This window comes from Pygocentrus nattereri, chromosome 5, assembly GCF_015220715.1.
Source record: "Pygocentrus nattereri isolate fPygNat1 chromosome 5, fPygNat1.pri, whole genome shotgun sequence".
NCBI classification, from domain to species: domain Eukaryota; kingdom Metazoa; phylum Chordata; class Actinopteri; order Characiformes; family Serrasalmidae; genus Pygocentrus; species Pygocentrus nattereri.
This window is the reverse complement of record NC_051215.1, coordinates 11,002,011-11,017,976: the sequence shown is the minus strand read 5'-3', so window position 1 is coordinate 11,017,976 and position 15,966 is coordinate 11,002,011. Positions and strand designations below refer to the sequence as shown.

General features: G+C 36.3%; 1 protein-coding gene across 15 annotated transcripts in view; it reads right to left on the bottom strand.

The window, feature by feature from the left end:
* The window catches only part of lrrfip2 (leucine rich repeat (in FLII) interacting protein 2), a 56,679-nt gene that overhangs the window by 34,127 nt on the left and 6,586 nt on the right, over positions 1-15,966 (bottom strand). For 7 of the 15 annotated variants that reach the window (XM_017695400.2, XM_017695402.2, XM_017695403.2 and 4 more), the window contains exons 2-7: positions 12,920-13,083; positions 7,260-7,346; positions 5,574-5,630; positions 1,803-1,856; positions 1,653-1,703; positions 543-617 (exon numbers count right to left, since the gene is read on the bottom strand). In XM_017695400.2, coding sequence (XP_017550889.1) covers positions 543-617; positions 1,653-1,703; positions 1,803-1,856; positions 5,574-5,630; positions 7,260-7,346; positions 12,920-13,009 — 414 coding nt within the window. In that variant the 5' untranslated portion in view covers positions 13,010-13,083. The remainder of the gene's footprint in view (positions 1-542; positions 618-1,652; positions 1,704-1,802; positions 1,857-5,573; positions 5,631-7,259; positions 7,347-12,919; positions 13,084-15,966) is intronic. The other 8 variants (XM_017695409.2, XM_037538445.1, XM_037538444.1 and 5 more) reach the window with 2 other exon arrangements.

The window sequence follows — 15,966 nt, the reverse complement described above, 5'->3', positions numbered from 1 at the left end:
CATTTACCAGAAGTGTGAGGTAATGAACTTCAAATAAAACTATGGTTTAAATAAAACTATGGAATGAACAAGCACTGAAGTTAATGTACTGGTATTAATATCAATATTGAACAACTGTGAACAATACCCAGTCCTAATGACAGCCCTAATATTATTTTACTAAATACACTAAATTACAGTGCAAATTCAGCATCAATATTCTAAATCATATTGACTATTTCCTGTTTAAATAAATATTCTACATGTACGCATTTATGTTAAGGCTCATTTTAGTAAGCAGTGAAAACACTAACGATATAACCTAAGCAAACGACGATGCCCTTCATTAAAGTGATGTTCAGTCTTTGTATTTAACAATCTGTAAGGTTAGCACTTCAATGATTAACTTATACATGAAACTGTACAACATCTATAGTTTCTTGTTAGTTACCTTGTTACAAGTGTTAGCTTTTATTTGGCATGTTAGAAATGAACACAGATGCACGCACCTCACAGTCAATGACTTAAAAACAACACTCCAAGCAATAAGCACAGAAACGCACCACCAAGCCTTTTCTCCGAGATGTGCTAGACTGGCTGGAGGAATGAGTGTTGCCTAGCAGCGATGAAGATGATGACTTTAAAAGATGGAAAAACAAAATTAAAAAAATGAAGGGTTAGGTAAGCCTATATTTTTCCATTGTCATTTGCAAACAAATGACATTTAAAAAAAAAAAAAAAAAAAAAAGATAAGCCATCTACAATCATAAATCACACAAGCAGATAGTTCTCCTGAATAATAGCAAGCAGCAGCAACATTACAGAACTATTCAAATACTGGTTGTGGTCCTCATTAGACATCTGTTACTAGATTAATTTCGGGCTGGCGACTTACTTCTGTAGAACACACTTAGCACTAGAGATGTGCATGAGTAGTTGTCTGTTCCAGTACTCAATCTGAAACTAAAGTTGTATGCAAAAACTGTGCAACTGGGCAACTTGGCTACAAATTTAGTTTATCTTTGAAGTGAAAAAAAGTAAAACAACTTCTACAGCAAATTAACGTTTCTGCAAATATCACTGTATAGTTACTTTATATCTGGTGAACTTAAAAACCAGAAACATTATGAAAATTGTAATATGTAATTTGGCTAGTGGGTGCCCAAACTTCTGCCTACAACCGTATGTAGTCTACTTGTAAATCACAAGGCTGCAATGCTCAAATGTTCATAGATATGCTGCTTGACGCCCAAGACGCCGTTTTCCATGCAGTTTTGCGCAGAGGCCTCGGCCTAAAACATTTTTAAAATGATGGTGGAGAGGTGCATGTAGGGTGATGTATGTAAAACAAGATTAAAAAGGACTTTTTCAGTTTCACCACTATTCATCAACATTATATATAAACTTTAAAAGCAAATCTGGAAAGCAAACAACAGTGTGATGGACAATGATCTCTGGCTCCCATCAACACGACTGTAAAGAAATACGAGCCTGTAACTCTCTCTTGGTTTACATCTCAAATATTTACTTAGGCAGAACTTCTGAAAACCTATCCTTAACAATGTCTAATGTCAAAATTTCAGGTCAGAAATGATCATATATGCACACATTTCACAAGTGATTAACATCATGCTTTACAGAAAACAGAAGATTCACACACACTGTTCACACACCCTGTAACTTCCACTACTCCGAACCGACATAACATCATCTTCCAGGCCCTTCTGAGGAGAAACAGATGAAAGAAGAAAAACAGAAGATTGACAACAGAGAAGCAAAATAAGAGCTTTTAAAGAGACATGAGGACAGGCTGAGATACAAACCCGATGACTATGGCTTTTGGATCGATGGCTGTGCCGGGCCTTCTCTGTGTCAGCCTGAAGCAGGGAGGAGGACAGATCAAGAATAAGCAGTGAAGTGCATTTTCTTTAGATCTTGGTTAAGAGAGTAAAAGAGTGAAGAAGTTGGATTAGTGAGGAATGAAGAATTAGTGAAGGAGGAACTGCAAATTCAACACATGCTGTAACATGTCCAGCAGAATAAAACCAGCCACCCATCTACACAACTGACAAAATAACTGTCACAGCAAGTGTTTTATCCACTACCACCAAGAAAACAGCTGCCTTGTGGAACAACACACACACAATCATGTCAAGAGAAGCAAATGCACATCATCTGTCACTGTGCACTCAGATCAAGGTCAGAGAAAAGGGTCCAGAACATAAGCACAGTGCCTAAATCAGAGACCACCCTTATTTTCATTTCATTTCCAGTCAAAATAGCTATGAAGAAGTTATTCGTTTTTAATTAACAATAACAAAAAGCAGACAACAGGAGGCTCACCAACTAAACATGTTTTTTTCCCCTCAGTAATTACAATGTCCACTTCGTCTTTATTACAGTTTCCATTCTTTTCAAGAAACCTACAACCTAAAAAAAATCTACAGGTTCTACAGCTTCTCACAAAACAAGTTTACTCAAACACATCCAATTATGTTGAGACGTGGACTCTATGGTGGCCAGTCCATTGTTCTGAGAACACCAGCAGCTTCTTGTTCAATTTTTTCTTTGTCCATTTCCTTTTTTCTTCCCCTCAGTAAGGTTCTTCTTGACAGCTACACATCCTTTCAGACCCAAAGCAGAGTTGTCTACTCAGTGGAAGGATGGACAAACAAATGTTTTGAAACTCCTGTTTTGCTCAATTATTTCCTTTGATTTTCTCTTCCTTTTGCAAGTAGATTAACTTGTCTAATCTGCTGAAAAATGGAATACCTTGTACTCAATGGACATTTTGACTGGAAATAAATGATGGGTGGTGACTGACTTTTGTACAATACTGTACGTGAGTGGAGTCTGTGTTGAGCATTCGCGTAGACTAATTATTAATAGGGGTTAATCCCAAGTTATCTGATGATCATCAGACTTTATCTGTTGCTACACTTTCCAGGTTGACAGCATGTCTAGGAGGAACTGGAGGTGAAAAATTATTAGTACTGAATCAAAAAACAACTCTGAGCACTTCATATTATTTAGAAAAATAAGTAACGAAAACATTTAGTGACTAAAAAGTACATTTCCTTTCTAGAAATATGGTCTGTGCCTGTTCATGTTTACAATGCAGTATAATGTTCTATCTGGTGTTATTTTAGAAGAAGCAGAATAGAAATCAATCATTCAGAAAGCATTAGTTCATGAAGTGTATTAATGCAAACCTAATTATCATCTGATCTTGTGATATTCAGAAAATACTGTGATAGTAAAATGTTAGTACTCCAAAATATTGCCTTCCACCAAGTTAAATGCTGCAAGATAGTTTATTTTAAGCAAACTACAAGCTATGAAAAAAAGTATTGAGGAAGTGCACACACACACACACACACACACACACACACACACACACACACATACATACATACATACATACATACATATATATATATATATATACATATATATATATATATATATATATATATATATATATACACACACACACACATACATATAAATATATATATATATATATATATATATATATATATATATATATATATATATATATATATATACACACACACACACACATATATATATATATATATATATATATATATATATATATATATATATATATATATATATATACACACACACACACACACACACACACACACACACACACACATATACACATATATATATATATACACACACACACACACACACACACACACACACACACACACACACACACACATACATATATATACACATATATATATATATATATATATATATATATATATGTAAATTTAATGGATATCATTATCATCATTAATAATAATAAATAAATAAATAATAAATGATGTTAATAATAAGAACAATACATTAGGGATGTATACTGTATACTTTTTAAAACAAAATTTGTTGAACATGTGTTCATTTGGCAAAACCCAATAAAAAAAAAAAAAACAACTTCAGTTTTTATGTACAAAGTCTACAGTTTAAATGTTGGTATGTTGATCTTGTTTATAAATAAATAAAAGTTTACTCTAGAATATATTTTATTCTAGAATAGTTCGATGTTCTTTCCACCACGTTGACTATTTCGATGAAGACAATCACATACACTTCATTCGGTGAGAACTCCACATTAAAGAAACCAACATTTAAAGAAAATTTTCAACTAAGAACAAACGTCTGTGTATTTTATCCCTCATGCTATATTCAGGGATCGTGAGGAGTATTTGATATGATTACACATACCAGTGATATTTTAGGCTCATATACTAAGAAACCTAATCCTTTTGGTATCACTAGGAGAAGTAGGATAATACAGACAAAAAAAAAAAAACTGTACAGATGATAAAAAAAATTAATTAAAATATTTTATTTATTAATTCTTCTGTATTCTTATTTATTCAGTTAGATTTCATAATACGCTCATCTAAGCCTTGTCTTCTAATATTAATGATCCACTCATATAAAATAAAGTCTTTTGGTTGTTGCAATTTATCTATATTTGTTTCCCTTAGAATACTTACAGAACTACAGAATTACAATTGTTGGCAATGTAAGAAAATACTATTTGTTTTTTATAATTGAACTGTATTAATATATTATTGATATTTGTTATTCAATAAATAAATTTGCTCCTATGTTAAAATGACATTTATGGTTCAATTTATAGTAGAAGTCTAGATTACGTGAGACCGTTTTATTAGATTAATCTATAATTAAAAGCCATGCTATGTATATTTCCAGTACTAATCAATTAAAAATGAATAAATCGTTTTTTTTTGTTTTTTTTTACAAGCAATTGTCAATGAGTGACAAACGTGATGAGTGACTCATAAAATACTCTTCTGTGCTCGAGCCACACTCAACATGAAAACTGAAAGCGAAGCATTGAACTGTGCAGCATGTGCGCATGACCGCAATGGCAGTGCTGGCTGCATGCTGCCAAAAAGGCCACAAGGATAAAGCAGGAGGCAGTACACTGGCACAGAAGCAGAGTGGTTAAAATGCATTTCACTGAGCTGCATTGTGGCAAAAGAAGAAAAAGAAAAGTAAACATCACCACTGTGATGCGTCCACCACTGTTGTCGGCCCGCTGCCATCATGGTGTTGTGGTAATCGTTGTAACGCTAATCTAAGTACATGCAAACACACCCTTCTGTACAAAGGTTGAATCATGCAATAAGACACCATCAGACATAAGTGTAATTTCAGGTCAATAACAAACAGCTTTACTTTTGTTTTTATTAAATGTGAATCTAAATTAGTGATGCATTCAGCAGCAACTACCATTGCTCAAAATAATCATCCTGAGTAAACAATATCTCTCAAAAAATCAAACTGTAAATGAAACAAAATCCTATAACATGGCACCACACACTGGAACCAAAGTCAAACTCCACAGGAAACCTCTGTTAAGCAAACACGCTGACACTGCACACAAGTTATTCATACTGTTAACAGGAGTGGTTTTGCCTGCTCTTTGAAACACATGTTAGAGACTCATAATGAATCCCATCATTAGCTTGGTGGAAAAAAACCCATGCATGTTCAAACTTATCTAATTCATTTCATACCATCCACTGGTGAATTTGCCCCCACTTCCTACTAGAGGAGGTGTGGCGATAAGAGAGCTGTAAGGAAAAGGCAAGAAGAAAAATCTTTGTACATTTCCTCAGAACAATATAATAGAAAATTATGGGGTCTCAAGTGCAAAAGTGGCAAGATTTAATTAAAAAAATAAATAAAATCATCATCTGAAACCCAACTACTGTAAATCATGCAAACAGAGCATGACAACTCTTAGATCACATGTATTTTACCAAAATATTAGTTTGACCTCACTGTCAACGCTGCTTTGTTACTGCTTTTTGCACTACTGTAAAAAGAAATGTCAGTCAGATCTGTAACAATATATTTTCAGACATTATTCAGAACAGCAGAATATAAAAACCCACAAATACATCTCACCATTCCAGAAAAACAGCCACAATTTACTTCCAGCCACAGAATCACTTCTGTATTAGAAAAGCTAAACTTCAGATGCTGTCCATCCTGCCTAGAAGGTTCTGTACTAGCTACAGAGCATGAAAACGCACAGCCTGGATTACAAGACGTCAATGAAATTCCCTTTTCTTTGTATTTTTTTTTTATTTACCATCATTATAAATCACAAGATATGGTAAAAAAATATTTACAGCAACTGTGGTGGGAGAATACGTTGTGTTCATATCTTGAAAGATAAGCCTATTTTTAGGCCACAGTTAGTCAGACACACCCTCTTCTACAAAGTTCTCAACCAGAAATTCTTTGCTGTTCACCCAGCCATCTCATTGTCAAATCGTCCACATGAAAATCTGAAAGTAGGTTTATTTTGTGACAGATGATGTAATCAGAGTCCTGTGAGCAATGCTAAGACAAAACCTCAGATCATAAAACTGCTGCAACACTTAACATCAGTGACTACGATTGACCAATATTCAGTTTTCAGAATGGCTCTGTCTTACATTTTGTAGGATCATGTAATCAAACAAAATAAAAAACAGCACAACACAACTATATTTAAAACAGTTTCAACAGGTGCAAAAGACAACTACTTCAAAAACAAGCAGCTGAAGTGAAAAAAGAAAGCTGAGTATCTTAACATTAAAAAATATAAAAATGAAAGTGGCATTTCTGAACTGGATCTCATTCAGTCAAAGTCAAATGAGTCAAATGTACATCACACAAGTAAAAAATAAAATGGAAATCGGAGAGCATATCACACTTAACATCAGTCTATATTCTCTCACTCTTTTTTTTTTTTTAATTCAGGGCACATTTCACATGTTTGTGCACAAAAGCACACAAAAGCACACGCTGCAATCAAAGCTGAAACTCGGCTAGACTTGCTTGCGCTTTAAGGGAATTTCTGCTCCAAACATGATAAAGATCACTTGCTCATTCACCTGGCTACTATCTTCTCGGAGCAACTGCACTTGTGAAGCGCAAACATGTCTCTTTGCCTGATTTCACTGTGCAAGGTCTTTAATTGGTTGTTGCCTGAATCAGCTGATCAGTTACACTGCTGACTATTTCACACTACAGGCCTCCAGAGTTAACATCCAGAGTAATAATAATCAAACTTTCAAAAATAATGGAAAGCCTTCAAATCGCTCTAGAGCTCAATCGAAACACTTCCGATTTGGAAATTAACTTTCAGTTAGCCATTCTAATTTGTAGAATGGTCCTAAACCCTCTAAAACAGCAGAGATGTTTATTACCTCTTTCTGTTGCCGCTCCAGCTCTCTCATTCTGATGTCTCGTGCCTCTGCTCTGGCAGCCCGCTTTGCAGCAAGTCTGGCCTCTGCCTAGAGAACAAAAGACACAAAAACCATGTTTGTGATTTAATTTTTGATTGCACCTACACTAGAATCATAAACAGCATTTCACAATGCCGGACATCACAGTTAGCCACAGTTGGACAGCTTAAAGCAGCAGGGAACATAAATCTATGACTCTTCTAATTAGGTTAATGTTGCACTTGTGGGCTCACAATCTGCATGTATGAAGTATGCTCTGTAAATAACTGCGGAATATGTACATTTACACCAGTATTTCTAGAGGGCCATTAAGCTTTTAAAAGTCTTAAGAACATAATCATTGGTCAGTGAATTATTACAAGATCTAAACATTTAAAAAAATAAAGTAGCTTAGTATGGAAAAGCTTTTGGTTTCTTCAAACACTGAAGTCTTGTGGGTAAACTTGCCTTTTACAGAAATAAGAGTCAATATTGTTCCACTCAGCACTGTTGGCTTCAAACAGTTGAAGGACACTGTCAAGCTGGTTTGTGTTTAATGTGAGACTAGATATTCTCTACAGGGTTTAAATCTGGAGTCTGACCAGGCCAAAACCATTTTTAAAAAACACTGGTATTTTGGGCTTGGCTCAGTGTTTTGGAAAGGGAGGGTAAACCGGGTAAAGCTTTACCTTCACCAACCTCAAGCCTGAAATCACCGGACCCTCTCACAGCTTTTAAAAAGAAACTACACTTTTAATGGCAAACATATTCATATACATTGATGCATTTTGTTTAAAAAATAAATAAAATAAAATAAAATATATTATATACATATATGTTTATCAAAAATCATTCCACATTAAACGGTGCCTGTACAGGTGACAGAATCCAACTGCCATTTCTCTTAAGGTGGAGCATAAAATATATATACACACACACACACATACATACATACATACATACATACATACATACATACATACATACATACATACATACATACACGATCCCTGATATATAATCATCATAAATGTACTTCAAATATAGCCAGGGCAAACTACAAAACACTGAAAAACCACTCGAAAAAAGAAATCCAAAGCAAGCCCATCATATCGCTGCCTTCAGATCAAAACCTTGTATCTCCATTTTTGTCATTTTCCAGTTTTTGCATAATTTGAATGTATCTTTTGTCTTTTATATTTTGTCAAACTTTCATGATGAATGGACCAAAAGAAATGGCCCAAAATTGATTAGAAAGGTGTCTGGTTCCATTGCCTTACATTAAAAGTAAAGCTTTTTTTTTTTTTTTTTTTTTTTTTTTTTTTTTTTTAAACAGGAGAAGGAATTTGGACAAGGTTTTGTTCCAACAACAGCGATATATAACCTATATACAGTCAAAATGCAGTACAAGACACTTTCAGGACAAAACCTTCAATGGGAATAAATGGATCAACACAATGGTCCCAAATTAAAAATAACTTTGCTGCATCAGTTTCAATTAAAGTTTAATCAAATGATTTTTCCTTCACCTGTAAAAATATGTTTTTGGAGTTTGGAGTTTTTGTTCCAACTAAAACGATATACAGCCCATCTCATAACAGCTGAGACCCAGGATTACATATTCTATAATGTAGATTATGTGGGCCAACTAATTACATGCATTTATATTTTATTTTTACCCCTTACTATTCACATTATATAGCATCATTCATACAAAGCACCACTCCTCTACAGCAGCCCTTTCTTGCCTGTAGTCATATCCACAAGCGGACAATCATCTTCTACAAGCGAATAGAGGGCGCTCATGAGCACCACTCTGAAGACCAAACTGAGATGTGGACCACCCCACAGCCTTATGATCCTGGGCATGCGCAAAAGAGGGCCGAGTGACTGCAAGTGTGCCAGTTAGAAGAGGACTGATGTGTGTGGTGTGCTGTGATTTGTGTATGTGGTCTGCACTCTGTGATCTGCACCTGTTGGACTGTCTGACAGTATGACCTGGTCCAGTGTCCAGTCAGAGTCCAGTGTCTCTGACCTATCTATAGCCTGTGCATCTAGCCCATCTGTGCCTTCATCATGAGACTGAAACTAGAAATCTGAGCAGCTCCTGCAGCAGAAACACACACCAACAACTAGCACACGACTCCAGAAACCTGTATCAGAGTGACTGCACGCGGCAAACTTCGAACATCCTCCAACCTGAATATGCACAGTGCTCTATTTTACTTTCAGGCAGAACAGACAGATTCAAACTAGGCATGCATGGGTATGAATTTCTGTGCCAAAATAATTAAAAAAAAATAATAATAATTTAACACCTTATTGGGGTCAGTTTGCAGTTTAACCCTTTAAGGTCAACACAAAAACGTGGTTATTTCTGCAATTTATTGTACTGCTTTCGGGTAAACGTCCAATTTTTGAATGTTGTGTTAAAAAAGGAAAAAAAGCTACTGCTTTTCTAGCTACCAGTCAGTAACAGCAATCTAAATAAAAAAATAAACAAATGAAAGTTAATAGTATTAATCACATTAAGCAATAAAAAAAGAATTTTCTAAAAGATGAATACAAAAGGAGAAGTACACATTTAAAAGCTAAATTGAACTGATATTTTCACAGGTTCAGCTGTGTAATAAAATTTAAGTGTCTAATAAAAGCTGGAACTGAGTTCCCAAGTTTAGAAGCGTAATAACAGAAAGAGATTTGATCATTACATATAAGACACATTTACTTATCTGAACTGTGCTCCGAATGAGCTCACATGCTTGCTTCTTTAAAATACTTCTTAAAAAAATAAACACAGGAAACTAACAGTCTTAAATAATAAAAATATTCTAGCACTTGGGATAGTGTTACCCATAACTCCTTCTGGGTTTATTATCCCTTATTTTTCATATTGTTACATAAGTTACTTTCATAAAAAGGACATTTTTGTGCTAGGTCATTCTCATGCTAAAACTTAGACTGGGACACATTGTGGACACATGACTTTGTATCCAAATTCTATCTTCTGTGTTGCTGTCATAAATAACCGGTGGGTGGGGGGCATATCAGATTCCTTAGGGGCAAAACCAAACGTTTCAGATTGTGAAATTGAATCTTGAATACTGGCATGTCATCTGCGGTATTTTCACCATACTGATAAAACCACTACAATAGCATCTGTTATTAATCAACTAACCTATATAATCAGACAGGTCTTAATTTAATGATGGTTAAAATTAAATACATGAAAAAGGCACAAGACCTATCCTAATAGAACATTCTTTAGTATGCATTTACAATAAATATAATTCAAAATGAACAGCGTACTGTATATTTCGATATTCTGAACAAAAACTGAGAATTTGTAATTAGGCTGATTAAGATTTTTTTTGCCAGTCTTTGACAGACAAACACAGCAGTTGCTATTAAAGAACAACCAGACCAAACGGTGAATGTGAAGTTCTCTGTCCATATTCATGCTTTAACACTGGTAACATATGAATAAACCCAATACAGGTACTGCCAAATGTGAGTAATGTCTGATGTAATCTCTATCCATTTTTTTTCTTTCAGTTAAGTTAATTTTATCCAACAGTGCCACAGAGAAAGGGCACCAGCAGATACTGGTGCAGTAGATGTATATAATGCTGGCTCAGTGCTGGGGCTCTAACTGAACTTTTACAAGCCACTGCTTTTGCAAAGGGAGTCCTACTTTCTAAGGCACAATTGTAGCTCACACTGGCAGAACCTGAATATCCACATATCAGCACATCTCAGACAAACCAGAGCTGAGTGTGAACATGTTGCCTGGCGTATCCTTTATGATGACAAACCATTTTTCAGAGAACAATTCAGAGATATTTATCAGTTGTATCACAGAGTTGTTTTCATCAATTGTTTTCATCATCAGGTCTAGACACCATGTTCAATACCATTTCAATCAAAACAAAACAGTCTGCAGTCACTGGCCAGCTAACTTTAAGCTTTTTCTATCCAATTCTGGATTTTCCATGTCATGATGTTGGATTACTTTTTAACAAGGATATATAGCCACAGCAACTTATACTACACTACTAATCCTCTCCGGAACAGGTTAACACGTTCGGGGTTGCAGAACGTAAACAACTCTAAAGACCCATCAGGGCCATCAGGGTCTTGTGGAGGCAGACCGACTATTTCAGGTAACCTTTTTTTTTTTTTTTGGAAATTGCATCAACAGTCAGAAGCTGTTAATTTTTTGTAGTGCACATGCATTTAAGATTATAAGAACAATGACACAGCAAGCACTTACTTTTTCATCACAGCCAACCATATGAAAAACATTACTTTTCAGTTCAGAAACAAAGCAATGCCATGTAAATATGAAAAATACAAAGCAGGGACAGTTGCTTTCTGTCAATATAAAAGTTTTGCTTATCTGACTCAATGTGCTGTATCACACGGTCTTGGGGCCTTGTGCATGAAATACATCGTGGACCAGATGGTACTGAAGTAGAATGTCTCATGGACGAAAGCACAAGCATACAGGATGCATGTATGAAACAAATGAATTGAGAAATTTGAGCTCAAGTTGGCTTCTTACCTGAAATGCTTACATGCTGCAGCAGTTACATTCAGGCACCTGTACAGGTGCCAGAATGCAACTGATGCTTCATTTAAGGTGGAATGGAAAATTCAAAACAGAAACCTGCTAAATAAAAAGCCATGAAACAATTAAACATTTAGCACCACTTTTGCCAGGCCCACTGTGATAGTGCTAAAAAGTAATACTGACATAGATTTATCTACATATTGCTCAGTTTTGTTTTTAATATTTTACACAATAAATGTCTTTACTGCAGTCTCAATAGACAAACGCTGGCAGTAGAATGGGTTGTACTGATAAGCTTGGTGACTAAACATAGCACCATCAAGGGAAGCCACCACTGCCACAAGTCAGTATGTGAAACTTCTGTCCTTCCCTATCTGACAGTCTGATAGATAAGTCTGAGGTTGGTGAATACGAGGAAACATTACCTGCCTGACTACAGTGTGCCGTTTATAAAGTTTGGTGGAGGAGGGATAATGCTATGAGATTGTTTTTCAGGGCTTCAGCAGACCAAGACATTTTGGACAACTGTACACTTCTAACTTTGTGGTAACAGTTTGGGAAAGAACCTTTTCTGTTCCAGCATGACTGAGCCGCAGTGCACAAAGCAAGGTCCATAAAATTATGGCTGGATGAGTTTGGTGTGGAAAAACTTGACTGGCCTGCACAGAGCCCTGATCTCAAACCCATCAAACACATTTGCGATGAAGTAAAACAGAGCGAGCCAGGCCCTCTCGTCCAACATCAGTATCTGACCTCACAAATGATCTTTTGGATGAATGGGCAAAAATTCCCACAGACACACTCCAAAATCTTGTAGAAAGCTTCCCGGAAGCTGTTATAGCTGCAAAGGGGGAAGGACTCCATATTATTGCCTACTGATTTAGAATGGGATGTCGTTAAAGCTCCTGTAGGTGTAATGTGCATGAGTCCCAATACTTTTGTATATGGAAAGTTGGATAAAACTTTACCAGAACAGCTTTGGTCAGACACGATCACACACAGAATTCATGTGCACACAAAATGTCACACTGTAGCATCTCAAGAAAAAGAAGAGAGAGAAAGCACTTACCTCTCGTGCTATGCTACTTAAGGCCTCATCCTCAGCTGAAAAGCGGTCCTTGATCGGAGCACGTTTTCGTCCTGATCCTGGTGTTCCCATGTCTGTTCCTCTGTTTCTGGCTCCACAAAGACTGTTCCACAGCCAAATTGTGATCTAACTTGCTTCGTAGTGTTCTGGAAATACAAAGAAACAGAGGACAATTTAGTCCATGTCAAGAAAAAATAAATAAGTGGGTAGTTTCTGGGAGAAACAAACCACCTAATATCTGCCAAACACATCAAGCATCAAACAGCAGATGCCAAACCTATGCACTCCACAATGTTTCTGCCTCAACAACCTTGCCACAGCATTGCAGAGACAGATGCCATATATAGCAAGAATATTTTCCTCACAAAAGTATTCCACCTTTCACAGAGCAAAGAAGAAAGTGAGATGCACATGAATGTTTTACAGCCTTATGCTATTTGCTCTCAAAATGAACAGATATTTGCAATAAAAAAAACTGAATTAGCAAGTCTACCCTAACACACTTCCACATGATGAAGACTTTAAGAGATTTTAAACAATTTGAGTATTCCAGCGCTCTACATACCTAGAACTTTAAAAGAATTGCTCAAAATTCCTGCTTTATTCATTTCTGAAATTTGCTTTTCATACTGCTTTACCTAATTCTGTAGTACAGCACGCTCACAACTACAGTTTCATACAGCACACTCAATGCAACTTTTCTGTATATACAATATATATTCAAAAGTATGCCAACACCCCTTGCTTTTAGTGAATTCAGCTGCTTTCATGTGCATTCATTGCTGACAGGCATTTAGTCGCACAAACACAGCCTGTAACCTCCAAAGAAAAGCACTGCCAAAAGAATAAGATGATCTGAAACAGCTGCACATGAGCCTACAGTCATTATGCCCAGTGCCAAGTATTAGCTAGAGGAGCATAAAGTCCCACAGTACTGTACTCTGGAGCAGCAGAGCTGCACTCTCTGAAGTCATGGAGCCCCATCCAAGGCCTTTGGGATGAGCTGGAGTGACATTTGTGATCCAGAACTAAACATCCAACATCAGCTTCTGGCCTCACTCATGCTCTCGTGGCTGAGTACAATCGAATCCTAACAATAACCCTACTAATACCCCGGATTTTGGAAGAAACGCTGGATGAGCACCCGTTTACCAACTTTTGGATAAGTAGTGTATATTGAGCAACCACATCTTACTACAACACTGCGCAGGGACTTGAATGGGAAGCTCTCACTGCTTGTGCAGATACCCTGATATTGCATATTTTAAGTTCTCCCACTGCCTCTCAAAGCATGAAACAGGGCCGGATGGACACCCCTCTCACAAGCATTTTCACCACTCAATGTTTCAAACATTTTAATGTTTTTAAACTTTTTTATTGCATTTTTTAAAAGGCTTATTCGCTTTTCCATTAAGCTATTTTAAAGAGTTTGTTACTGTTAGGCCTTTAAAAAAAATCTAATTACTTGATTAATAGTGGGTGAAAATGATGGGTATATTATTTCTCTCTCTCTTTCAGCTCCCAGCAAAAACGTACCTGGTATTCAGTGTCCTTGACTGCTATGTTGGGAACTAGGACAGAGCAAAAAGTGGACCACATAGAGGACCCAGAGGACTATAACACTGTTCTGAAGCACAGAAGCACTATAGCTGCTAGGGCTATGGTTAGATGATAAATTACATTTCTCTCAATATTGCGATATGTTTCCACAATAAACACAACATTAAGGGCGTAGTGACGTAATTAGATTGGCAGGAACGTAGCTTTAGAAGCCCAACCAGTGCTTTTGAACCCTGATCTCCCACTTGTCGAAAAAGTACATTAACCATTAGGCTAAATAGCCACTTACAAAACTATGCTGTTCTGAATTACTGGCCTGTAAAAAATGCTTCTGAAGCAATGACTATTCTCACTTTCAGTGTTGTCTGTGCCTTTTACAGACTGGATGGTTAAATGTATGAAAATGTAGGTTTCTGCTTACAAAATCAACACAGTTACAAGGAAAAAAGCAAGAAAAAAATATGTACTCCACTTTACCAAACTACTACTTTACCAAACATGTACCAACACAAACACCTAGGATTCTGCAGGGCAACTGGTCAGTTCACAGAAAGAAGAGATTTAATTAAAGTTGACCACCAAGCCTAACAATTTGATTACAGTTAGGTGGTTAACAGTAGAACAGACTGTGGAGCTTATAATAATGATGTTAGGCAAATTAGAAAAGAGACAGAGATGCTACCCGTTCTTTATCCCACTGGTTTACCCAGTATGCTCTCCACAAGGCAGTTGGCAGTGCTTCACAAATAAAAGTACCTACATAATACTCTAGTGAGCAAAGGACACTGGGTACCCTCCCAAAACTGGAAAGGATGTAAAGGAAATGTTTTTCCATTTACACAACACATTCATCTGAGGATCTCATATGAGGAAAAGTAGACAACAGACAGTTTTCACTGCAATTTTGTGAACCCCATTAAACTTAATTCAAGTCAAAAACTGCAAATTTTCCATAGACAGGAGGTGAGTTTCACCATCTCAGTCAATCTTCTATACAGAATCTTTCAGTCTTTTGTTAAATGTTGCTATCAGCCATTTATTATTTATTATGATAACTAGTTTTATTTAACATGGTATTTTTGCCATCCTGAATAGACTCTGCTAAACCACTCAACTAAAACCACTGTCCGACACAACCAAGGGTGAAACATTCCCATATTTACCCCAGCTTTAATCTTCTCAAGCACTCTTGAAGCCAGTTTTGATGGAAACGGCAAACCAGATCTGCTCCCAATCGTAGAAGCAGAGAGTATTAGTCACTCTGTATTTCTTCAGCTTCACAAAACGGAAAATGTGCAAATGCCTTCGCTGACTGTCAGATCAGTATAAATACGCACTGCCAGTTGCAAATGACCTAACAAAGTCTATATAGACAACATTACAGCATAGTTATTACTATCTAAATAAGGGTCTGAGTGATCTAGATCAATGTAGTGGGGAGCGGGTGATCCCCCTGTAAATTGGCAGCA